Raw genomic sequence first — 25,842 nt, 5'->3', positions numbered from 1 at the left:
AGTCTCCGCTTCTCCAGGCTAAACAACCCCAGCTCTCTCAGCCTCTCCTCATAAGACTTTCCCTCTTTTCCCTTCACCAGCCTCATTGCTCTCCTCTGGACCTGCTCAAGCACCTCAATATCCTCTTGAAGTGAGGGCCCCAGAACTGCACACAGTACTTGAGGTGAGGTCTCAACAGTACAGGGGAAGAATTACATCCCTGCTCCTGCTGGCCACACTACACCTGATACAAGCCAGGATGCCATTGGCCTTCTGGGCCACCTGATGTTTTATGTCTGACTGGTATCAAAATACACCAGCTGAAAGGGCTAAAGTGGTCATCAAAATTGGTCTTCTATACAGAATAACAGAATTGTCAGGGTTGGAAGGGACCTTTAGAGATCATCAAGTCCAACCCCTCTGCTAAAGCAGGATTGCCTAGAGCACATTACACGGGGCTACATCCAGGCAGGTTCTGAATATCACCAGAGAAGGAGACCTCACAGTGTCTCTGGGCAGCCTGTTCCAGTGCTCTGTCACCCTCATCATAAAGAAGTTTTTCCTTGTATTTAGATGGAACTTCCTATGTTCTAGCTTGTACACATTGCCCTTTGTTCTGTCACTGGGCACTAATCAAAAGAGTCTGGCTCCATCCTCCCTGCACCCACCCTTCAGGTATTTATAGGTATTGGTAAGGTCTCCTCCCAGTCTTCTTCTCTCCAGGCTAAACAGTCTCAGGTCTCTCAACCTTTCTTTATAAGAGAGATGCTCCAGCCCCCCAGTCATCTTTGTTGCCCTCTGCTAGTCTCTCTTCAGTAGTTCCCTGTCTCTTTTGAAATGGGGAGCCTAGAATTTGACACAGTGTTCCAGATGTGGCCTCTCTAGAGTGGAACAGAGGGGGAGGATGACCTCCCTGGGATCCCAATGCATCCCAGGATATCACTGGCCTTCTTGGTTAACTTACTGTCTACCAGGACTCCAAAATCCTTCTCCTCATGGCTGCTTTCCAGCAGGTCAATCCCTAACCTATACTGATGCATGGGTGGGGTAGTTCATCCCAAGGTGTAGCACCTTACATTTGCCCTTGTTGAAGCTCATAAGGTTCCTCTGCCCAGCTCTCTAGCCTGTCCAGGTCACACTGGATGGCAGCACAGCCCTCTGGAGTGTCAGCCACCCCTCCCAGTTTGGTATCATCAGTGAGCTTGCTGGGGATACACTCTATCCCCTCATTGAGATCACCGACAAATCTGTTGATCAAGACTGGACCCAGTACTGACCCCTGGGGAACAGGCCTCCATCGCAACTCTGCAGCATTGCTCACAACCCTGTGAGCTCTGTCACTCAAGCAGCTCTCAATCCACCTGAAAAAGGCTGTTACTAGCTATTAAGGAAGCCCAGCATCTGTATCTGCCCATGCATGTAACCATATTAAGTGAGCTTGAAAGAAAAAAGCAAGTCTTAAATGATGACAGAACAGCATTGTCATTATTTTGAGTTAAAATTAGTTATCCAGGAAAGGGTGTTTGAGGATTAATGTTTTCACAGTACTCTGCAAATGCAAGGATTTATGAGTTATAGATTATGATAAAAATACTCACAATGTTCTTCATGTGTTTTAACATTATTGTCAGGCGGGTGTTCTCATAGGATATGATTAATTGTACCCCAGGCTTATGATCAGTTGATTGAGGACCTAAAAAAGGGCAGATAATTGACTTTTTTAGTTAAAAGTTCAGCAGAAGTATGTCTGTAAAACTCTGCAAACTACATGAAATAATATACAAAAAGAATATATTGTGTGCTTAAAATAGATTAAATTAGAAAATAGGCATAAGGAGTGTGATGGAAGGAAGTGGTCTGACATGCAGTGCTCAATTTTTATACACTGACAGTGAGATTTTTCATTTTCTAATTGCCATTAATCTAAATTTCAGTGGGAGAGTTATGCTTAAGCAACAAATAATTGGAGGGGTTTGGGTTTGCTTTGTGGGGGTTTTTCTGCAATCATTGATGACACTAGTCAGTATTGTTGCAATTCTTCTGTGTGGTTAAAAACACTGTATTTTCTTTCTTCTTTAGTTCCCCACAGAAATAAAAAGAAAAAAGAAAAAAAAAGAGCAAGTTTCAAGACCAGTTCCAAAGCAAATGTTACAGAAACAACATCTATATCTATCATATGTAAATTCTCCCTTTCTCATTCTCTGTTTTTCCTGTTCCAGGCTGGTTTTCATGCAACCCACGGCTTTAATAGATTTTTCTGCTAAAATACATTTAGAGAGTTTGAGTCTGTTCCCACTGAAAAAAGCATTTTTCAGCTTCCAAGTGAGAAGGAGCAGTCTCATAATGTGGAAGAAATGACTAAGCATATCTTGTTCCTTCTTTCTGCTTTCTGCTGGAGGCATTGAGAGAGCTATCTTTGCTGCCAAAAAGGTGTGTCCTTGAAGCTGGGTAAGGAATGTGGTTTACCTGTCCCACATAGACAGAGGAGAAGATACAGATGGCTTTTACCACAGGCAATGATGAACACAGTAACATCTCCTTGATATCTATCTGACCTTCTTATTCTGCAGTGTTAAGCCAGAGCTGGGTTGATATGAGCCATTTTGCTCCACTTGGCCTGAGACTCAGGGTTCTCCCCATATGGTCATCATCACAGTCTAGACACTACCTGTGTGAACTAGCCCTGCAATCAGGGCTTCATTTAATTAGACCAAAGCTGTCTTCCAACCAGTACGACATATTCAGTATACTTGAAAAAAATGTGCCCTGCCAACCTATGACAGAATAGGGACCTCTCATGAGCTGGGCTCTGTTCTGCCCACCTCCCTGTTAAAGATGTAGCTGATCTTGAGATCTCAGACAGAAAATTCCTGCTGCCCTGCAGCTGCCTTGGGATCTGCCACCAACATGCCAGCCTTAAGTTTACAGCAGGGTGAGATAATGACATGAGACAAAACAATATAGTCACAATTAATTCTTTGAATGAGAAAGGATGATGAGAATGAAAGAGCTACCATCACATGCAAAGGTTACACAGTAGCAAGAGGAGGCTTTTTAGAGAGTATCAGGACTATTAATCCTCAATAGCAGGCAGGATTCCCACATCTTCCTTTCAGCCTCAGGAGACACCTGTTCACTCTCTGTCATGCTCTTATTCCCTCTTTTCCACTTGTGTACCAGAGCTGTCATAGCCAAGGTTGTAAGAGCAAGAAATCAAACTCCCTCCTCCTCAGCCTTTACTCCATTACTCAGCAGAGGAAGCAACAGAGGGGAAGTTATAATGAATAAGCCATGTTGGTTGTATTTTTCTGAAGAAACTAAGTGTGTAGCCTCTGGAGTGAACAGAGGCTAAAATAACCACTAAGCAGATAGAATTACAGTGGTGTTATGTACTATTGACAGCCAGAGAGCTAGTGCAAATGCCATTTATCCTAAGGAAAGAAATTCAAACAAATTAAAAATAACACTGTGTGTACATACAAGTGCCATAATCCAATTTTTCCAGGCAGCCTGGATATCAACACTTCTCATTTTCTGATGTTTGGACTTGAATTTTAGAATACAAATAGAACTCCAATTTCTTGCCTTTACAGACTACAGAAACACATTTTTTTTTTATCACAGCCTAATTAGAGAAAGGTCTGAAACAGACTCCTGAAGAATTGAAAACTTATGAAGAAATCACTAAGCTGGGACTAGGAAGATTCTCCATTTGACATTCTCTTTTATGAACTTTGACAAATCACTTAGCCAGACTATACCTTATTTCATTTCTTTTATGCAAATAAGGACAGGGAGGAATAGAGGATGAAAACTCCATTAGCCAGACAATGCTGAGTTTTTTTCCAGAGTAACAAAAAGCCCACAAAAATTGATTCTTTCCCTCACCAAGCAAAGCCATTTTACCATATTTTTTAAAGTCATGAGGTCTTTTTCCTTTAAGTTGCAGCAGGGAAGGTAGAATCCTATAGCATTAAAGACAGTGCAACAGAAGGGGAATTGTGTTTTAATATGAGGGCACAATTTACTTCTGGAGCTCTTTTAATCACTAGAATTCAGCTAAACACTGTGCCTTTTTCCTTATACCAGTGCTATCAGGGCTTTTATCTGCATTACTTCAGTTTTGTAATGCAAGTGCTTATATCGAGTAAAGGACTTTCTCTATGGGAGTTGGCAGTTTAATTTATAAAAAAATAAATAAATGTAAATAAGTTTCTAACCAAGCTGAAAATAATGAAAAACATAGGAGGGGAAAAAGCATTTCTAATGGAGTATGTAAAATGAAGTCTGAAACAGACACTATGGTCACAGTTATTACTAAAATACTTGCTCTTGCTATGTAATAAATTGAGCACTAATGGCAAAAAAAAAGTTTTTTTAAAAAAATAAATAAAAGGAAGGTAAAGGAAAAAAAATAAGAGTGCAGGGAATCTGATGAAAGCAGGAGAAACTTCTATCACTTATATTTTACCATAAAAGACAGTTACTGTTAGCTAAACTCAGCTGTTATATTTTAGGTTTTCTCACATTCAAGGCTAAATCGTAGTCTCTTTGAAGTCTAGGTAATTTTAGCTTCAAATGATAATAAAATACACATACAGTAACTACTTCTAGTTTATCCAGCTTGGGCAGATGGACTTGAGCTCAGGCTCCGCATTTCTAGGAACTGTCACGCCCTACTTGCACTCTATTTTAGGCAAAGACCAAGTGCTGCTCTGTTGTAGATACAGGACAAAGCTCCACTGGCTTCAGCTGAAGGAAGATCTCCCTCCAAGGGATTGATTCCTCACTCCCTGGTGTCAATGCAAAAGCTGTCACAGATCAAACAAGAACCCTGGAGTTTGGCTGCCCCCACAAAGAATGGTGCTGGTAGTGTTTTTCTAGGTGACTTGTGTTTGTGTGTCCCGGCACTCTGCAGCAGCAGGTGAGCCACCAAACACTAGTGCAGAAAAACTGAAACATCACTCCAGTTTATAATCTCTTTTATCAAGGAACCAAACACTAGAAAACTGTGGGTCCTTTCTTCTTCTGAATGACAAAATTAAAGCAGTTACTGTTCAAATTTCTACTGAAGGTGGAATGATCTTCAGACTAGTCAGGTATGCAGTTATTTTCTTTATCTAGATGGTCATTTCTAGCTTGTTGGAGATCTACCAGCTCTCTATTCTATAACTTGTGCAATGTTTCCATCAGCAGCACTTAAAAACAAGCTCTGCATTACGTTTTGCACAATGCATGAGAAATATAACCTGTGAGAAAGATGTTACACAGAAGACTGAGAAAATCAATGAGGAAACTCTAATTGAATAATAGCTTGCATTTCACATATAGACTGCAAAGCAACATGAAAGTACTTATTAACTGTCACAGGCCTCCTGTTAGCAAAGTATTCTTTATTCTGGGCCTTTGGATTTATCTTAGACCGTTCTTATTTGTGACAGCCTGTTTTAACACCTGGCACCAAAAGGTACTGGAACCAGCTTGGTTTTCCAGGTCCAGAGTTGAATATCCCAAGCCAACCAGTTGCCTGCTTTAGCTACAGATTTGGTGTATGATCCTCCAATGTACCCAGCTTCAGATACTCAACTGTAAATACATTAACCGGCTATCTCACTGTTTTCATCCCAAAAGCCAACAAGAGGTGCTTATGGCCAGCAAAACAGCTTAAATGCAACTAAAGTAGAAAAGCAATTCCTAGCAAAAACCCTACATCAAGAAGGAAAAACTGCAGGAGATAAAAATACTATGTCACACAAGCAGAACAGCCAACTCTCCTGAGGGACCATTCATGAAGTCTGTGTTTCTGCATGGAGAGGTGTTTCATATAATTTTCTTTTAGGAAAGCTTGGGTATTCCTTTAGAAGGACACAGAGACAGTTTTTCTACTACACTAAATAGAGACCAGCCCTTGAAATGAGTGGTGAACTAAATAAACATGCCAGAATTTAATCTGGTTTGTGCACTGTTATTACCAGTAACAAAGACTTTGTGATTTCATAACTTTGGTAAAACGGTCTGAAATTTTAATATTTTTGTGAGATATAATCTCAAGAGAAGAAAAAATAATTCAGAGTGACATAAAAAATATTTTTATAGATTTTCTCTTTTCCTTTTTTAAAGTTTCTTTATAAAAGGCTGTCTGTGAAATCATTCCTGATATCTGCTTTCACTGCCTTGTAGTGAGCTTGGTATAATGACATGCTGACAATATTCAGTATAATTCAGAATTCACCCCACTGGGAGTTCTGAATCAGTATTCATGTCAAAGTAAATTTAGCACTGATTTTTAATCTCTTCATTGCTAGGGGCACAGTACAAATTCATAAATTTTAATTTCTATTTTAGTTTAGTAAGTATAATTACCTACAACATTTGTAAATTAAAACAGCGTAAGAGAGAGATGCTGTCCTGATCAAAATTCATAACATGCTTCTATTGGGCATTAATTTTATTTTATATTGATCCTAACTAAGTGATTGGTGATTTACTTGTGTAAAAGCTGAGAGACAAATCACCAGCTTCATGGAAAGCTGCAGGTCATATTAAACCTGAGTTGTTCTTCAAAACAGGCAAAAAATTAAGGCCGATACAGCAATGAAAGCTCTGTGTGTGTGTGGGGAGGATGTATTCTTTCACGGGAATTGCCCCTCTCCTGAAGGCTCAGTGAACTTAATTCCTGCCCTGGATTGACTATGGCACTACCACAGAGCTTACCTTCAAATCAACAGTGCTTCAGGGATCCGTCAACAGACAAGAGTCTCTGGGGCTACCATGGTCTTCCCAGCAATTCCTCGTTTGCTACTTGGCAACTATGCATAATCAGCTAACTCCTGTCTTAGCTGGGCTTATATCTTCTCCCAGGATGGATGATAGTAAGGTACAGAATGCCATGCAGCACAGATGGATGTAAGCTAGCTGGGATATGGCCACAACCCATCCCCAACAGCAAGGGGTGAAGCATAGACTAACCTGTACGAAAATAAAGTTTCAGGTGTGTAATTAGCACCTGGGTGGCTGGTCTTCCTCTGACAGCTGAGCAAGCTCATTTACAGCTAAGCTCACCTGCTCCACAGTTCACTGCTGTTGGCTGTCGACAGGTGCATGAGCTTCCTCTCTCACCACACGTGGTGCTATACCCAGAGAAACTCAGCCCATTATTCTTTTTCTATTTTTCCAGAGTCAAAACTCACTAAGGCCTGATTTGAACCTTGAGTGCTACCAGTATTCTATCAATAAGTGATAGCAATGAAGCTTCTAGGTCAAAAAGATGTGGGTTTTATGGCTGTATTTTAAACATTTTTCTGCTGTCTTAAACAAAGGTTTCACCCTGAGTCTGTAGTGTCCAAGCTTTAAAAGGCAGAGTTCCTGAGTAGGAAAAAATAATCCCTCTGTAACCACACTTCTTGAGGACAGAGACACATTAATCTCCCCCGAACAGGTTGTGACCTTCACCTTCACTAACTGTATAGAGACCCAGCAGATTGGGTTACCAGTCACATAGCTTTCATCAAACACCCAGTAAACACATTCTTACCTCTCTTTCTTTAAGCTTTTTTTCTGATTTTGATATCATTGACCACAAAAATAGAGAGTTTATCCTTCAAACTGTATTGGCTCAGGACACCACATCAGTGTAGGAATTATGAGACTGTAATTTATTTCTTACCTTCCTTACAAACTTAGTTCATGCTTTTGCATGACTTTTACACTCAGATTGTCTGTAATAATTAAGCACCTAACTATTACTGAAATGCCAACATTCTTCTAAAGATGAGGGACTTTAAGTTCTTTATTTCTCAGCTCACTCTCACATGTCTGCATCTTTTGTTAAAGAGTCCACAGAGAGAGGCAGCCCATGGACCCAGACTAGATGTTACATTAGAATTCTGGTTTGGATTTCCTGTGACCAGATTTAGCCTTTTATATTCCTAACACCTAAGACATCTTTGCATTACCTCCTCATTCCTTTGTAAAAGTTAGAGCAACCATTAGTAATTTCCAATAGTCATACTGGATTTAATATGATAATGGCATGACCTAATCAAATAAACTCTACACAGGGGGAATCTTCCAAAAGCTGAGAAGCCAGGATGGGATTTATCTTCTTCTGATGGATTAAAAAAAAATGGTCCCAGCAAAAGAGATAATGAAGCCTCTGTCTGCAGAGAGATTAAATTAACTTAATGGACATGCAAACTAAATATGCACTTCTTTCTGTAATGTGGATAACCAGTGATCTTGGAAACTGTCCTATCACTTGGAATGCATAACAACCAGCTGAACTGTTGTGGTGCAGAGTGCAGCTGCAGGCTTCTCTATGAGATTTAATTTTGCCTAAAAACCAACTATGAAAAATATTTCAGTGCAGTGGAAGACAATAAACATTCATGGTTTACATTTTATGGTTTATGCTTTGGCTTTTAATACTGTAATGTTGGAGATTAGACAGAATTAGGAGCTGGATAGAAGAAGGAAAAGGGTTAAGTATTTAGATAGGCTAAGGGAACAATGTAGAATCTCATTTAGTAAGAAGTGAATTACCACTATCATTAATAATGTATGCCTAAGCATTAACATAATGTTCTGTTATTCACCTGCTCCACTCATTGTGAAAATTACTTTAGAAGTCATCCCTAATTTTCTCCACTTGTCCAAGTACACATTGTGCTTTGTCAAGAGTCAGATCCGTTCCTCCAGATTCTTCTCTAAAGATTTTGTTTAGTAAAACAAAAAACCTACCCTAGTTTGTGCAAATAAACTTTTACTTTGCAAAAAAGGTACACTTATTCAAAAAGAAATGAAGAAACACTGAAGAGAATATGTCAAAGTAAAAGAAAACCATAGGTCACAGTACTAACACATTTACAGACACCTTGAGTAACCTGGAATTAAAGGTATCTTTGTATCTTCAGAAAAAAGCCACCTCAGCACTTTAGCCTCACCTTCGCATTATTATATTTAATATTATTAAATAAGTTCTTAGAAAACAGTTAGGATTGTTAATCCACATACCCAAAGCCACAGATGACGAACCTTCTGCCACAGTATTTTTGCACCAATTCAGGAAGAAGCTGAGTACAAGCTCATTCTGAAAGAAATTAAAAATAATTTAGGAACTTTCATATGCTGGGCTCTCTTCCTTTAATTGTTCTTCTCCAAGCAGATTGCTGGTAGGCTTCTAATTTGTATATTTGAGTCACTAATAAAAGGGATCCTTTCCTCTTTGGTTGTGGGCAAGGATCCCAGGGAATGCTTTCTGCACAGACTCTGGGAAGATTAGGGTGCCTCTTACAGCTGGCTCAGGGATGCTGCACTGGTACCTACCCAGCCCCTTTCATTCAACACATTTCCAAAGAGCGATGTGCTATGTTGGCCATAGATTTGCATTCTTGCTTGATCTCCAGTGTCTCAAGATATATACTAGCAGCTGCAAACAGTTTAACAGAACAGCCCATCTGTGAAACATATGCAGGAGCACATCTTCATTGTGTAGTCAGAATGAAATTTGCCCTTGCCAAAGGGAGGACCCCAAACATCTGACCTACTGTGGGCTCCCCCAAGGCTGAGATATTGTGTGTGTCTCTCTCAGATGGCAGCATCATGAACACTCACACTGAAAAGCCCAACACAGAGTTAACTTCTCCCAGAAACCAACAGGGAGTGAAAGGGATGATCATATTTCATCATCCTGTTTAAAAGAGTAATCCAGCTTATGTACTGCACTATAACTTTCATTTTTATGAACTGACCTGTACTGCTCTAGTGAACATATATAACAGGTAGTTACATTCAGCTGCAGAGAATTAAAACAATAAACCAAATCCCCAGATTCAAGTATTGTGCAAGGCCATAAAAAGGTGAATTCTGAAATGGACTCTTAGGATTCTGAATCAAAGGTGGGCAGTAAGTGCATTTTATTATCTTTTTCATAAAGTCATATTTCAGAATGGCCATTCTTTAGGATGGTTAGAATTGCTACATTCATAGTGATGTTACTTGGACTGACACTGTAATGAATGGGTACAACAAGAGACTTTTCAGATTCTAGCATTAAAATGTCACCATTGTTTTTTTCCAGGCCATGGAAAATAATGTGTCTCTTATCGGCAAGATGTACTTCATGTAGCATTTGTCTTGTTTCAATTTGACAAGATGTGGCATGACTAGTGCACGGAAAAAAGAAAAGGAAGAATTTAGTGATAAATGCAGCTAGTGAGGAGTTAACATGTGGTTACAGCAGACAGAGGAACAAGATGTGTAGGTTCAGCATGGAGATAAGACTTAGCAAGATATTTATTTTAGCAGTTGGCTTTTATGTTTCATGCTACTGTTTGGAATTTTTCCTCCCACACTGAGATTTTCTTTAAAAGCAAAATTAGGGGGGTGGGGAAAGGGGAGAAGAAAAAAGGATAAATCAACAAAATTGTTTTCCTTGAATCAAATGACAAATCCTTAAACTATTAGCAGAGGACTGTCAAGATACCTGTCTGTTCTGAGCATGTATAATTTTTCTTTCATCTTATCAGGATAGCTTACAGGGGAAAGCCCATGCACCTGTTTCAGCTTCCAGTAGCTTTAAAGAGCCGAGTTATTCCCTGGGGGACCTCCACTTGCTATTTCAGCACAAGTCCCAAGCATAGGAAATCCCAAAGGTTGAAAGAGTACATTTTTGGCAGCTCAAGTTTTATTTGTCAGTATGAAAATAAGCAGAGAAATTTAAGTAGCGCTTCGAGTTCAAAGATCTTGGGAGAAGTGAGCAGGAGGTGGAAGGAAGGATACTCTAACTGACTTGAAAGAGAAATAAAAAATCCCACTCTGAACAGCCTGGTGTTCTGCTTCCTCCCCGCTTACTTTTCCAGCAGTAAATGGAAATATATGAACCGAGAGGTTTATAAACAGGAGGTGCAAATATTGTCTCAGGTGATAGTTCCAAATTCCCATTTCTAAGGAGACAACACTGACAAAAATGACATCTGGTTTAAGAACAGAAGTGGAATTTGTGCAGATCTTAAATCAGGCATGTACAGTGCTTGTGCCACAACACTGATTTTGAAGCTCTCCCCATCTGTGTGTCCACTGTACTCAACTTGTAGCATGTGGGGAAACAGCAAGGCTAATGCTAGCAAATGGAAAGCAAAAACATGTTGCAGGGGCACATGTAGCAGTCTATCCAGGGCCAAGTGCTTTAGAAGGAATGAGGGAGATCTCCTGTGTGTTAGTGGCAATAAGAATTTTGCACACTGTTATTCATAACACTTTCATAAGTTTCTCTCTGAACTCTTAATCTGCCTGCTGCAGAAGTCCACTGTTTAGATTTCCACCAGCAAAGTGTGTAAGTAGCTTTTCTTAAATTCATCCTTTCTCAGCAGATCACCAAAGCACACGCTGAACTTTCAGGTGATTCCTAAATCAATGGGACTTCAATTAATAGGACTCCTGTCAACAGAGCTGAAGTGTATGCTTAGAGCTAAGCATGCATTTAATTACACAGCTAAACAGAAGCAGGCACATCAGAGCTTTGAATGTATGTATGATCAAAAGCACACTGTATTTCGGTGGAGAGAGTCCACTTGTAAATAAACAATTGTTACAAAGATGTGTCTATAGGTGAGAATCTTAGAGACCATGAAAGTCTTGGCAGACAGGTGGACACTGAGGATGACCACAAGAACTCACCTACCCTTTTTTCCCCCTGGAATTCTTATTTTTAAATCAGTAAATGTAAATTCCCTAAAATACCATTTAGAGATTTGTAGGAAAGCCTCCAATCATTTGTCGAACCATTCTTACCTACTAAGACAACAATCTTTAGTAGGTAATGATATTTTTCCGGGAGACTAAATAACATTATTGGGGAGCAGCCAAGATATGTATGGGTGCATCAGTGTTGGTCTGGCTAGAACTCATACATGACCGTCTTTCAGCAGTTAAACTCAAAAAGGACAAATTCTACCTTCCCTTGCACTAGGATACAACTGAAATAAGCAACTTCAGCGGCATCGTAGGAGCTAGAACAGTCCTGCACCACTGTGGAATGGTAGAATTTGTCTACTGTCTACTGATCTCCATGAGAAAATAACTAGAAAAGCTCTCTGCTGTTAGTGAAACACAGCCGGATTTCAAGCCAGATTTAATTTTGTTAGAAAGAAAACCAGCCTGTCCTCAGCTTTTAGCTTTCTTTTCAGCTATGCTAGAGTAGATTTGGGGTCAGAGAACACTCATGCACCTGTTATAATTTAACAGGATGAAGAATCAGCAGGATTTAAGAAAGAAAGAAACCAGAAAAAGCTGACCTTGTTGTGGCTGTTACAACTTCAGGAAAGGACACCGGAAAAGAGGATTTTCAACCCTCCCCATTTTGGCTCCGCTGGATGCTTTGCTGCAGGGGTATGGGAGTGCTGGGAGTTCAAAGGACCCACACACCTCAGGTGTACTTCCCACCACTGTGTTATGCAACTCCACACAGGCACTGTGGGAGCTATTTTCTCATCTCTGCAAGTCCCAAGTAGTGCCAGTGAATAAAATGCAACTGAAATATGGGAAGCTCTTAGCAAATTTGATTACTTTTGTAGTGTAAAATATTAGTTGCCCTGGAACTACACTGTAGTCCTGGTTTTCACTGTATACTTGAAAATGAATGCATGTAATTTACAATCATTTCCATTTACAGCCTCTTAAAAGCCCTTTTACACAGCCTGTAAGTCACCATAAAGCTGCTTATAGAACGTATGTATAGGTGATACACTGTCACTGTTTGCTTACCTGCTGGCACTAGGTTTTTCTTTGGCTGCAAAGTTCTTAGAGAATTTGGATACTTGAAAAATTTAAGAGTCAAACCCCAATATACCTAACTTCTATTTACCGAGGAGCCTACTGTGCACCTGCACTTACTATTATGCTTGCCAGCCCTGTCCCCCCCCGATAAATAAATCCCCTCAAACATCCAATCCCACTGCACTTGCACACAAAACCAATCTATGACGTGGGACAAATAACGTGTATTTAAGGCTATGTAGCTCTTCAAGACCAGTATGTACACTTAGTTTCTGAGCTATGTCATCAATAACAATATCCACAAATCAAATGCCGCTTCTTCTAAATTATGAAATACGGGAAAATTATCCACAGAATGTTACTAACTGGCTGATAGTACCAAATGCACACAGTTCATATATAAAACATGGCTTTAGATTAGTTTTTAGATTTTTTTTTCCTTGCAATGCCCAAGCCAGATGCAAGTTGTCTTTTCAAGATAAACATGAAGACATTCAGTGTTGTGAACGCTGCTGCGTGACACTAGGGCCAAGAGCAGACTAAATTAATGGAACCATACCTTGCTTTTGTGTCCCCAGGGAGTGTAAAACCCTCCTAACATACAGCAGTAAAATGACAAAACACTAGGTCTCATCTATATCTAATATGTTATGAGATTTGGGCTGCACTCTCCATTTGACTCATCAGTCAGTTGGAGTTGAGCATGAAATACAGACAAATGTAAAAGTGGCCTGCAGCAGTTGCTTTTTGTCACAGATTTGATTTATACTTTATAACGTGTATTTTTGTCCTCTCCTGTGTTACCAACCTTCAATTTATCTTTTCCTGATGCTTCCCCTCTCACTGGTGGCACCACTTGGTTGTTTTACCATTTAATGAAGCAAAACTCCAGGAGTCCAAACATTGTTGAGCATGTTGCCTTGACTAGAAGTCAAGAAGTCTAGAAGACTGATGAACCAGTCAGCAATGTGGCAACTGGCACAAAACTAAATATTTTTACGGTGTGATCACACAGATTGCCACTGGTTTGAGAGTAGAATGAAACTAAAAAAAGGTTCTGAAACCTGTTTTTGATCCTGACCTAAATGATTCAATATGACAGTGAAGGTGCATCAACCTCTGCATTTTAGTGACTGATGTAATGAATATGGCTTCTTGTTCACATCTAGAGCCTGGTGGTATAGTTATTTATAACCGAGTTTTAACCTGAATTTAGGAAAAGCATTCCTGTTCTAGGCAACTCTCTAATAAATGTCTGAGAGGAAGTCAGTGAATGAGGCTTATACTCAACTGAAACCACAAACTTAAAAATTGCTTTGAATAGGGATGGATGTTAGCACATCTAAGCATTCAAACCAGTCCAACAGCAAGTATCTCCATCAGCTGATGTTTCTGCATCTATTCGATCTGATAATGAAATTCAGATACAGAGAAAGGTGGCTTGAAGTTTCTATTCTTTAAAGAAGGGTTTAAAGAAACATTTAACTCCATCTGAGCTACAGTGAAAATGAGAAGGCAGCTACTTTCCACCTCTCATCCTTTGTTTAAACCATTTAGCAGAAAAGGTCAGTAACATTATCACCTACTCTTATTTGTAACACAATTTTCATAATCGAAATTTAGTCTGGACTAAAAAGTATCCACTTAAGGCATGACTGAGGGAGGAATTTGGATATAATTCAAGTCTTGTTTTATTTCTAAGATTTTTCATTACTTAATTGGTAGAACCAAGTGTGCAGTCAGTCCTTTGTGGACTGGACTAAATTTTTCAGAGCTGGAAATGGAGTCTAGTTAATCAGGGTAATGTGTTTACGGGGACAGCAAGGGCATTTTATAATTAAATAAATACTTTTCTCTCCATCTCAGACAATGCTCCAGCATCCAATACAGCTACAAGAAAATTACTGAGATGAGAAAGAAAGGGAATAATGTTTTAAAGGCATCTGCTCTTACAATATTTCTTCACAAATTTCTGAATTAATTATTTATTACTACATAGTTTTACTATTTCACATGAATGACAGTTTGGTAATGCTAGCAAACAGACAACTCACTGAATTGTTTCCATCAGGCTCCCTAGCAATTTGAGAAAAAGGACAAATTTGACTGCAAAGTTGTCCAAGTCACAAAGAGAGACAAAATAATTGTATTTATTTTTATCAAGAAAGCCTCTTCTTTCTGCTCAGAGTAAAGCCAAGAAGACACCATGACATCTTTGAAAAAGTTGTACCAAAGGGAAAAGTAAAAAAGAAGCCTTCAGCTGGGAATACAAAGGAAATTACCCACTGACTGGTCTCCTTATTCTAACTGGGTCAGAACACGTCAGTATTTGTTAAATTTCTGATATCTCCCAGCAGGAGAAGCATATTGAAGTAAAAATAATGGTTCAATCTGTATGGATATCAATAACTTTAAAGGTTATAATCTAGAATTGCAGGTTAGCTGCATGGTGGTAAGCAAGATGATTTCCCACGTGCAACAGTACTCTGCAGAGGGAAACAATCTGCTTATTACTCCACTTATTATTGTGTCCCCCAAGTCCAGCACACCAGCAGCTGGGTAGCCCTCTCAGACACAAAATTGTTTACTTCTCCTCATGGTTCAGCATTAGAGGCTGTACCAGACTGGAACAGTTTTCAATCACTGCACAGTTCAGCATGTCTGAGCAGACCCACTGGGGCTGGTTCAGAGTCACAACAGCACATGCCCCCAACCAGATATGTCCACAGCTCCCTATGAATACCCTGTTTGTGGTTGTGTCCTGGTGTGTCAGCAGCAAGATGCTTGGAGAAGTCACCCAGCTCCATGGGTGCAGGACCATAAAGGGAGGAGGAAAGGCATTAGAAGGCCCATGGCAAGGCAGCATGCTCTGGCTCATTACTGGCCCATTCACAGATGACGGAGCAGGAGGGAGAACAGAACTTCTGGGTGTGACAGGAAATGTTTTTATTACAATCCCAGGGCTTTCTGCAGTTTAATTTTTCAACCATAGATGAGGCTTTTACACAGCAGTGCTTGGCCCAAATTGAAAATCCATGTACCTTACAGCAGCCCAGAGCACAGCAGAAGGTACAGAGCTCTTCATTTCTAGGTCACTGGCTTGTGTCAGTTTTTTCTCAGCTGTGACCAAAAGGTGCTAATGTAAAATAAACCCATGACCCTAACACGAATGACAGAAATTGCACAATTAACCCCAACTTGTGCACTTTATTTGGCAAGGTCAGTCAAGGCAGTCAAGCACCTAAGTCAGCTGTCCATACCAAGATAAATGTTAACTGTGAGACAGACACTATCTATCCTCTTTGGAAATCTCAGTTTCAACTCAGGGCACAGAATTTATACTCATGTTAATAAGAAAACTCTTGTTTGTTTTACATATGGACAATTTCCTCTTAAATCTCCATTACACAGTCACATCTGGGAAAGTCATATAGTTAGGCAGCAAACATTTCTTCTTCCTCCAAGATATTTGAAATTTTGGAGAAAAAAAGACATCCCAACAGAGCCTCTTTTGGCATTCTAGACTGTCTACACTATTAAAACAAACCAGCCCCAGTTTGTGCTATGGCCCTGAGGCCACAGGACATGACATAGCTCACCTGTCAGAGGCACAAGCTCTGCTACAGAACGTGTCAACAGTGAAACAGCAGGGTCAATGCATGAGTTTGTGCTCAGACACCCTTGAATTGACTAGTCTCTCCGTAAGCCTAGAGGCTAATGTAAAATACTGTTTTTCCCTGTCTGTCTGAGACAGCTTTCCAGACAATGGCTGGAAGATGCTCCTCTCTCTCAGACCCCACTATCACTACCAGTAATGGACTATTCAACTTTCAAAGTGACACAGTGTAAAATTTAACATCCTCCCGGGGTGCACAAGCCCTGTTAGCTGCTCTTGGTCCTGCTTTTATGATGCTGGGGTGCATAAAGCTTCGTCTGGGGCCAAACAATTAATAGTCAGTGTTTGTTACGTTTTCAGCTCACCATTTTGAAAGAGGGGGAGAACACCAAACCTCAGAAAAATAGATTAAAAACTGAGAAATTATCAATTTTAATGGACACAATGTATCATTCTGATAATATTGAAACATTCTGGGTTTGGTCTTATGGTTGCAAAACAATTTCTTCTACACGTTAACTGAATTTTGAAATGAAGAGTACTTCTGGGCTGAAAGAATGGAACTTCTCATTATATAACTGTCAAAATCAGACTTTTCAGTGTTTCAAAACTTACTCCTTTTTTATGTATTGCATTCCTCAGAACCTACTCCTTACTGTCAAAATTCAGTGAATCACTGCTTTTCGATGTCAGCAAAGGAAGAGTTCTTTTGAAAAATGCCCTGCCAAGTCTAATAAACTATTTTCTAGTCATTCTTGTCTTAAGTTCTGATGAATGTTACAATGACTCCATCTCAAAACAGTTGTGTCATTTATGTAATTCTTTTATTTTTATTTTTTTTTTCAAATGAGGCCATGGAAAGCTTCCTGGATCTTTTGGTACAATGTTACTAAGTCTTATGCAAATAAAATAAATATGGGAAATGCTCACATTAGCCAGTTTCCTGGATCCACTTAATAGCTGCTTCATATAGAGATTCAAATCCTTCACTCTTTTATGTTGAAGATCTCTAAAAGGTAAATGTGATGAGTGGGGAAACCTGCAAAAGAAGAATATTCGTGAGTATAATTCTTGTATTCTTGTATATAATTGTGAAAATATTTCCAGCTTTACTTAACAGGAGAAAGCTAACACTTTCTAAGAGGTTTTGCATGTAGTGAAAGGGATGGGTACAGTATTGAGAGTATTGTTTACCCTCTGACTCTGGTTCTTCTACTAATTTACTGGTCTGTTTCACACTGTACCCTTTTTCTGTCTAAATAATTAATTTTTAAAAAGTAATTAAAAAAAAAAAGCCTAAAGGATACTTATTTGCATTTTATGCTATCTGAATACCTTTAAAAACTGGCCCTTTATGATCCCAGGAAAACACTGTGCACAGCACAACAAATCTCTGATCTCAGCTCAGGGCTTATGCTATACCCTTACCCTAATGAATACCAAAGCCTTACAGCAACAATGTGACATTTTATGAATTTATCATTGCTTGCTTTTTTACCTCGGCTATTTAGAGTGCAGTTAAGTTTTTCAGAGCACGTCCCCGATCCCATATGTAATTTCAGATACTAGTATAATAAAAGTAATATATGAAAACAAATGATCGTCACAATAAGAAAATCAGTCCCAACAAAAGCAATATAATAGTAATGTTCTTGCTGAAGTTTTATTAAGATGAATTTCATTCCAGTTTAGAAAATAAACCACATATGCATATAATGTCCTTATGTCAATTTTCAAATGCTTTGGTGATTGAAAATATCTAAAGCCCACTTTTTTTTTCCTTACTTGAATCATCTATGTGTTTAAGAGACAATGCACATTAGATCAGTCAAAAGGTTAGAATTTTAATGTTACACATAATCAATTTATATTAACCTTGCCCTGATAAAGACTATTTCACTCTCGGGTTGAAGGAGCACTAGAAAAGCTGTCTCTGCTAAAGTGCATGTAATGGGTTTTATGACATGGATTGCTAATATTGAGACTCATAACTAATATTATGCTTGATGTCCTCTGATCTATGTGATATAGAAAGGCAGAAGTTTTGATCTGGCTGTATTTCATGTTAAGAATTAACTGTGTCTTTTTAAAAAACTTTTTAATTTTTTTTCCCTTTTTTTCCCTTTTTTTTTTTTTTTTGGTAAAACCATGTTTATCCACTAGATCTCAAGAAATCTCTGAAGTCTTCAAACAAATGGCTGAAGACCCATCTAGCAGTGCAAAATTCTGGAAAGAGACACTTGGCCAGCCTTTTGAAAGGCAGCTGGTCAGATCCTACTTTGAACAGGTTTTACCCAATTCCACAGCTCAGTGATAAGATGTCATCAGCTTTTCAAAAGCCAGCCAAATATCAGCATATGGAGCACTGGATTCCCCTCCCTGGAGAGGAGCACTGGCCAGTTTTGCAAACTACCCAGCTGTAAAAATGGTGAACAGCAGCCTCACCTAGTGAAAATAAAATGACTGATGATGATTAACCCACTGTTTTTGCTACCAAGAGGTTCAATGTAATTAGATTTTATGAACTGTAATTAGACCTGTTGGGTTGGGCTTTTTGAAGCTTGTTTTGTAATAGAGGCCTTTAATGAAGAGAATACTGATTAACAATATACTGTAATTCTTTTTCAAAGCAGACAGATCTTCACCCATCTTGTGTAATACTTCTGAGGGAGAACTCAGCACTGGTAGAATGCAGTCTGCAGCTAAAACAGCAGTGGGCTGGGATGATAGCAGCCCACTGTATGTATGTGTGACCTTTTGATTACTTTTGCCTGTAGCACTGGAAGGTCAGGGCTCAGTTAGGCAAGTGAATACTAAGTTGTACAAGTGAAGAGCAAGAGGCAGTTCTTGCCTCATGAAATTGACATTGCAGAATGCATAATGAGGGGGGTTAGTGATATGACCCAAGATCATGACATATGCGAGCTGCACAGATAAAAATAGAGCCCAGGTCATTTGGCACACAAAGCTAGCCTGTGAATTGTCTGAGTCCCTCTGGGACATAAAAAGGACTTCTTTCAAGAGATGGTAGGGAGGATCTGTTTGGAAGCAGCTTAAAATTAATCAGACTGTATAACACAAAGAGAGGACTCTGGCTGCAAAATGAAGGCCCTCAGAAGATGCCTCCTAAGCACAGTGGCCAAACAGAGGACACAGAAACTGATTGATAGCACCAATAACTCTGCCACAGTGAAGGACAATATGAACTTTGTGCCACACCAAACACTTCTTTGAAAGGCCTTCATGCTTTTGCTGAATTGCACCTGTGGCTGAAACTGACTTGTGAACACACTTGTGTTAGAAAAGATTAATTTCCCAATCTGATTTTGAGCTTTGCATCTGCCTTGAGCAGATCAGAAAAATAGAAACTTGCTCCATGTGCAGACAACCTGGTTAGCAGATGCCATTTCCTACTTATTATTCTGAAGAACCTTCTGTATATAAATCATATCACTTAAATGCTTTCCTTGGTGAAAAGATTTTTGACCTTTTAAAAAAAACCTAGTAGTTAAGCACAATTAATACTCTGTCTGAAACCAAATGAGAGGGAAGGAGCTAGAGTGCAAGGACTTGCTTAGGGCAGCTGAGTTTTGACTTATAAATATGGGTTGAATGTTTACAAGTCAATAGCAAAATTCCAGACGCTGAGACCTTTAAGCTTTTGCCATCAGTTTCTTGTGATGCAGCCAGTATTCAGCACTTGTATGAAGCAGCGTCATGTTGTATTATTTTCTCCTAATGAGACATTAATATATGCAATTTCATTAATCAATATAAAGCAGTAATTAAGTCCTTTCTGTTAGCAGTTCCAATTATGCTAGTAATATTAGACATTTTATTTTTAAATAATAAATTTTCAAACTGATTTTGTGGTTGTATTATGGAACAAGGCTTTTTCCTTCCTTTGAAGCATCTGGCACGAGCCAGAACTGGAGATCTGTAACACAATGGCAGACTGTCTGATATGGTATAGCAGTTTCAGTGATAACTTCCTATAAATAATTAGGGTTTTAGTATTAGGATAAAATCTGGAATACATTAGAAGCCCTGAATTGACAAAGTTCATTACAAAGCAACCCAAAATTTTAACATTGAAGAACACACATATAAAGAAACATCATAAAATGAATTGCTTTAACACAGTCTCGGGGGAAGATCATAAAGTGACAGGTTACTGCTGGGAGCAAAAAAACTCTGGAGCTCTTAAGACACAGCAACAGTACACACAGATTATCCCTCTGTGAGTTCTGAAACTCTCTTTTGCAGTGACATTGTTGCGAGGGATTTTATTAAAGGTAATCTGAAAAATCTATAGTACTATTTTTGACATTCACTACAGGGTTTCTGAGGTTAAAGAGAAATATATTTTCCTTCAAAGGGCTCCGCTCACCACAGGAAAAAATCATGAACAGTACTTGCTAGATATATTCTTTTACAACATAATAGTGTGCAAATACCTCAAATGAAAACCATGATCCATACTTTCAGTATTTAGTGAAATTCTGATTCTCACCAACTGCTTCAAACCAATTCATGTCAGTCAGTCATAATGACTCAGATTGGAGTAAATTAAAATCCCCTCAGGTAGGAGAAAGATTCTCCAGAATTAACTAACCTAAAGTTATTTAACTGAATGCCTCTCACAAGCTTGCGGGAATCTGGATCTGAAATTCATGGACTTTGTTTCTTAAGCCAAAACCATGTTGTTTGTGGTTATTTATTCAGGTCAGACCTCCAACACCTTTCTATTTTTCAAGTTTATCACTTGGATCTCAACTTGGTTCAAGTCAACCGTTTGTCTTTTCAGACTGAACTTGAAGAGGGGCTCGTATCAGGTAAGTCAGCATGACTGTTTAAGAAAGGACTACTCTGTTCTTTATGATGCATGCAGTACAACGTATATGATATTTGTAGAATATATAACTCCACTTGTGTTACCAAATATTACAATAATTACATAAGGCAAAACTGTTTTACGCAAGACAGAAATAAACCATGGGACTCACTGTTGCAGGAAACTGTGAAGAAATAAGATAATTTATGAAGAAATATGAAAAACAGGAATAGACATGCACATGGGCAAAAAAAAATAATAATTCAGAATTATGGCAACTAATGGTAGCATAGTTTTCAAGAGATATTATACTGAATGGTGCAAGGCACAAAGTACCAGGTTTTGGGGATAGGACAGTACATAAGATTATGGCCTATTTCTCAGTTGGGGAGTATGTGCATCTTTTTGTAAAAAGGTTGCAGTGTCAGAGATTGGCTTTTTCTGTTCTTACTCAGTGTGAGCATTCCTGTCTTGCATTAATACATGTATTTTTCTATGAGATTTGATCAGCATCATGCAGAATTAGAAACTATTAAAAAACCTATTGGGCTTTAAATAAATCCAATACCACTTACCCTTGGATTTTAGGAATACCTGTGTCAGGCCCAAGCTGTTTCCCCCTTCTCCTTTCATTAAAAAAAGGAACAATAAAATATATAAAAGTTAGACAGTGACAATGGTCTATGACTTGGGTTTTTCTGGGTCTGAATAGAGGGCTTGATAGAATATGTCACGTTGCCTTTGTGTTTCTAAAAATATGTTTGCCATACATTTTCTCACATTTTCATCTGTGCACAGAGAGAACCACTTAGCAGAATAACATTCATTAATATGCTGTCTTACTCTGGGAGGGCATGTGATGGAAATTGCTTCTGAAGATGGCTGTGAAGTTTTGAGAACTGGTCAAATGATTTTTCCACAAAAGTGACCACGTTGCAGGTTTGCACCACCTGGACTAGATACAGCTGTATTGGGGAAAAGGGAGAGGCAGAAAAGAGAAATCATCAGAGAGACACGGTACAGGAGAAAATATAGGGTGATTTTACCATAGAAAAGCCTTTCTTTAATGTAGCGTCAAGTGCCAGAAAATTCAGTTTGTAATTTATAGTCTTTGCTGCACAGAAGGAGAAACTTGCCTGGATAGCATACAACTCAAACACTGAAAGATCACTGCAGTGTGTGAAAACTAATAATGCACCATTAAAGCACCATATAACAGCCTCTGATTTCTATTAGGCTTCCTAATTTTGTGCCCTGCTTTCCTTCTGGATGCTTTAATTAGCTCTTGATTTATTTTTCACTATAGGGCATGAACTGTTCTCCTTAATGGCTCCTTGCTAATAGCTGGCTGCCTGGTGTTCTTGCTCTCTGGTAGCTCATTGCTTATGGCACTGCTGTTCATCCTGCCATCCTTTTAATATGGCACAAGCAGATCTTCAATAAATGAGGAGGGAGAGCATATGAGCTCACAGAAGACTCATTAAAGACCAAGGCAAATGAGGGCAAGCAAAGAACATCATACACACATAGTCCGACTTTTTGGTGAACCCCAAAATGGTGGCTCTTGCGATTGATTTCTCTGTGTCCAGCATCATCCACTGCTGGGGAATAGTCTCTGGAGCTGGAGGCTTTGCAGAACTTGTCACTGACATCTGTACAAGTGTGTGGATCAAGTTATTGAGTTTAACAGGGAAGCACTCCAAACTTTCCTTTATTTTCCTGAAGAAGAAACAAACAGAAAAGGTCCTGTTTACTCACCTGTTTTGTTTCCATTTCTTGATCCTTGGTTTCATGGTGCAAGAACAAAAAATGCCCAAATTCTGAAATCTAGCTCACATGAACACTATCCCACACGCACACCAGTCACTGCTATTTGCTGCAACTCAGCACATCCAGACCCTGAGCTCTATGACTTAAAGGAGTGCTCTTGCCATGGCCTGTCTCATGGCTTACCTTGAGGTAGTTCCCCTTCATGAGCTGGATATCATCAGCCATCTTTCAGACAATAGCAACAGACAGAACATTTCCATGTGTGCTTTGAAGTGTTCCAGGGTAGGACAACAAGTGTTTCAAAGGTAATGTGTTTGAGAGGCAAGAGAGGGTGCCCCAATACTTTCTTTTTGGTTACACTAACCTCACATGGACTTACACATGTTTGCATAAGGCTCTTGCATCCAATTTGTGCTTTAGCTGTGCATGATGTGTTGATAAATTCTCTACCCAGTTCTTGAAAGCTCTGCCCCTGTGGAGATGCTTAAGAAGGAAAATTTTAAAAAGATTTTTTCTCCCCCTATCACCCCTATCTCATTCCTGTGTGAGGGGAGCCAGAACACACTTCTAATTTCTTAGAGTTTTAAGATCCCTCATCAGAAAAGACACAATAGATAATAAAAAGAACTAGATGCACATGTAGATATGTACTGCAACCATGTTTTAACATCAAAGTGAACTCAACGAGAAATAACACTGCAAGATAATCACTGATCTTTGAAGAGTAAGATGCAGTACTCATTAGAAAACACTTGCCCTCTTGAATTCAATTGCTGGTTAAGATCTATTTAACTTGTTATGCAAATTTCTTTTTCTATCTCCCTGCTTACTTCTACAGCTCTCTGAAGATATTCTGGTTAGGTTCTGATGTTATAGAACAAAAACCCATTAGTTTCAGGCCATATGGCATTAAATGTCTACCAAATTGTTAGGGGATTTTTTGTTTGTCTGTTTTCTCCTAGTTTTGGACTATATCTAACTAGCTTACAAAGGCTGACAACACACCAAACCACCTTCATTATTCTTGGTTCAAAGCTGAGCAAATGCCTCACCTGTCAATTTAAATTAAATTGTTATTCATGACTTTCTGTGAGTGGGTTGGACTGCATACTGCAATCGATTGAAATCAACAACATTCATCACATTAGTCTAATTTTCATGATCTTAGATGTTCTGGCTAAAGACTTTAGCTTCACAGATGCAACCATACCAAAAAGAACATTCTACCTGCAGACAGCTCCCCTGCTCACTCTCACCCCCCCCAACTCAGATTTAATTTGAAATACCATGTGAAGGTATCATACAGCAAACAGGCATACTAAACTGAGGATAGAAGATGTATATTCTTTTCTTAATGTAATACAAGGAAAGGTATTTCTGAATTGATTAAGTTAATTATCTTAATTATTAATTACATTCCCCAGAAAGAGATACCTACAGACCATTTAATAAATCACACAAATTAACAGTCAAATGGAAAACAAGAAAACAAATCTCTTTTTAAAACATTAGTATAAAATCAATTCGGTGCTTGTTAATTAGGTTGCATCTGTGGTGAACTTCTCCTTTTTAACTCCTAGGTATTTAATTTAATGTATAGCACTTCCTAAATCACTGAGACACAATTGAGGTTATAGAATCTGTAACTGCACCATATTACAGCAAAGCAGTTTGGGAATTTGCAATATTACTGTAAGAGGCATGTTAACTTTGCAGCTAAATGCAGTGCATTTTAATTTGCACAAAGCAGGCCTCAGCTTTGAAAGTAGTATTAATTCAGACATCATCACTATGCAGAACAGCTGATATCAGAATACCACTACTCTTTCCATGGGCGTATTAAGCTTTGAAAATACTTCTAACACCAAGATTGCTAATCATATGCTTTTAACCTAAACAGAGCCTTTTGTTGTCATTGTTGCAGATTTGCCCTTTGGGTTATTTTAAATTATTAAATTTGAAATAAAATTAAACCAGAAATATTTTGTTTTCTCCCTCTCTTGATATTGTTTTCTCTGTATGAAGTCCTCCATTAGAACAGAAAACATTAAGCAAAGCTTATGTGATGTTATCAATGAAGAATTGAAAAGGTCTTTTTGCTCTTCTGATGACACCTTGGAGCATGTCTTCACAGCAAGGTAGAACAACTCTGGCTATGCTTCTCTGCACTTTCTTTGAAGTGCAAACTGGCTTAAGGAAACCTTCTTTCATACAGCATCCCAAATGCTGGTTCCTAACTATATATGGAGCAGAGGGGAACATCAAACTGATGTTTCTTATTTTCTTAAAATTTTGCAGTCTATTTTTGGTGTGGCTTGGTTTATTGATCCAGTTCAACATATTGTGGTAATCAGATTCCCCTTTCTGCTAGCATTTTTAAAGTTCATCCTAAGCATCAGTGGTGAAACTTTCTCTTTGAGCTCTTGGAGATGCCCACACACCTCTTCTCCACAGTCACACCAAGCTTAGTTGTAGGACAAGTTGGTAAGGTCATAGGTGTGCATTGCTGGGATCCTCTTGCTAGGTCATTACCACCTTTGCTTGTGCCTAAAGCCAGTTTTGCCTTCACAAAGGTGACAAAAAGTTTCTTAGTAATTTCAGAGCTCTGATATTCCAAGCTGCTTAGAGAAGTAGTGCCTAAAGGCCTATAGATGGAAAAACTTAACTTATAGAAGGGAATCATTAATTCAAGTAACATTAATTGTGAATCACAATATTACTAAGACACAGTTTCCAAGCAAAAGCACTGTTTTTTTCCACATGAAAATATCCATTTACCAAGCAGATTGGTGTCTGACCTACTCAGAAAAGTGAGTTAAATATCCAGGATTATTGAAGAGTAATAACTTTCCGCTTTCCACCTGCTGAA

General features: G+C 38.8%; 1 protein-coding gene across 1 annotated transcript in view; it reads right to left on the bottom strand.

The window, feature by feature from the left end:
• Positions 1-25,842, bottom strand: part of PIK3C2G (phosphatidylinositol-4-phosphate 3-kinase, catalytic subunit type 2 gamma) — a 198,604-nt gene that overhangs the window by 20,674 nt on the left and 152,088 nt on the right. The window contains 5 exon segments of the mRNA XM_010002943.1: positions 1,578-1,672; positions 8,992-9,067; positions 17,300-17,408; positions 22,047-22,168; positions 22,730-22,922. Of these exon segments, the coding sequence (XP_010001245.1) occupies positions 1,578-1,672; positions 8,992-9,067; positions 17,300-17,408; positions 22,047-22,168; positions 22,730-22,922 (595 nt within the window).

The sequence above is a fragment of the Chaetura pelagica genome, unplaced genomic scaffold (genome assembly GCF_000747805.2).
Source record: "Chaetura pelagica isolate M959 unplaced genomic scaffold, ChaPel_1.0 scaffold117, whole genome shotgun sequence".
Lineage (NCBI taxonomy): Eukaryota > Metazoa > Chordata > Aves > Apodiformes > Apodidae > Chaetura > Chaetura pelagica.
This window is presented reverse-complemented; position numbering and strand designations above follow the sequence as displayed.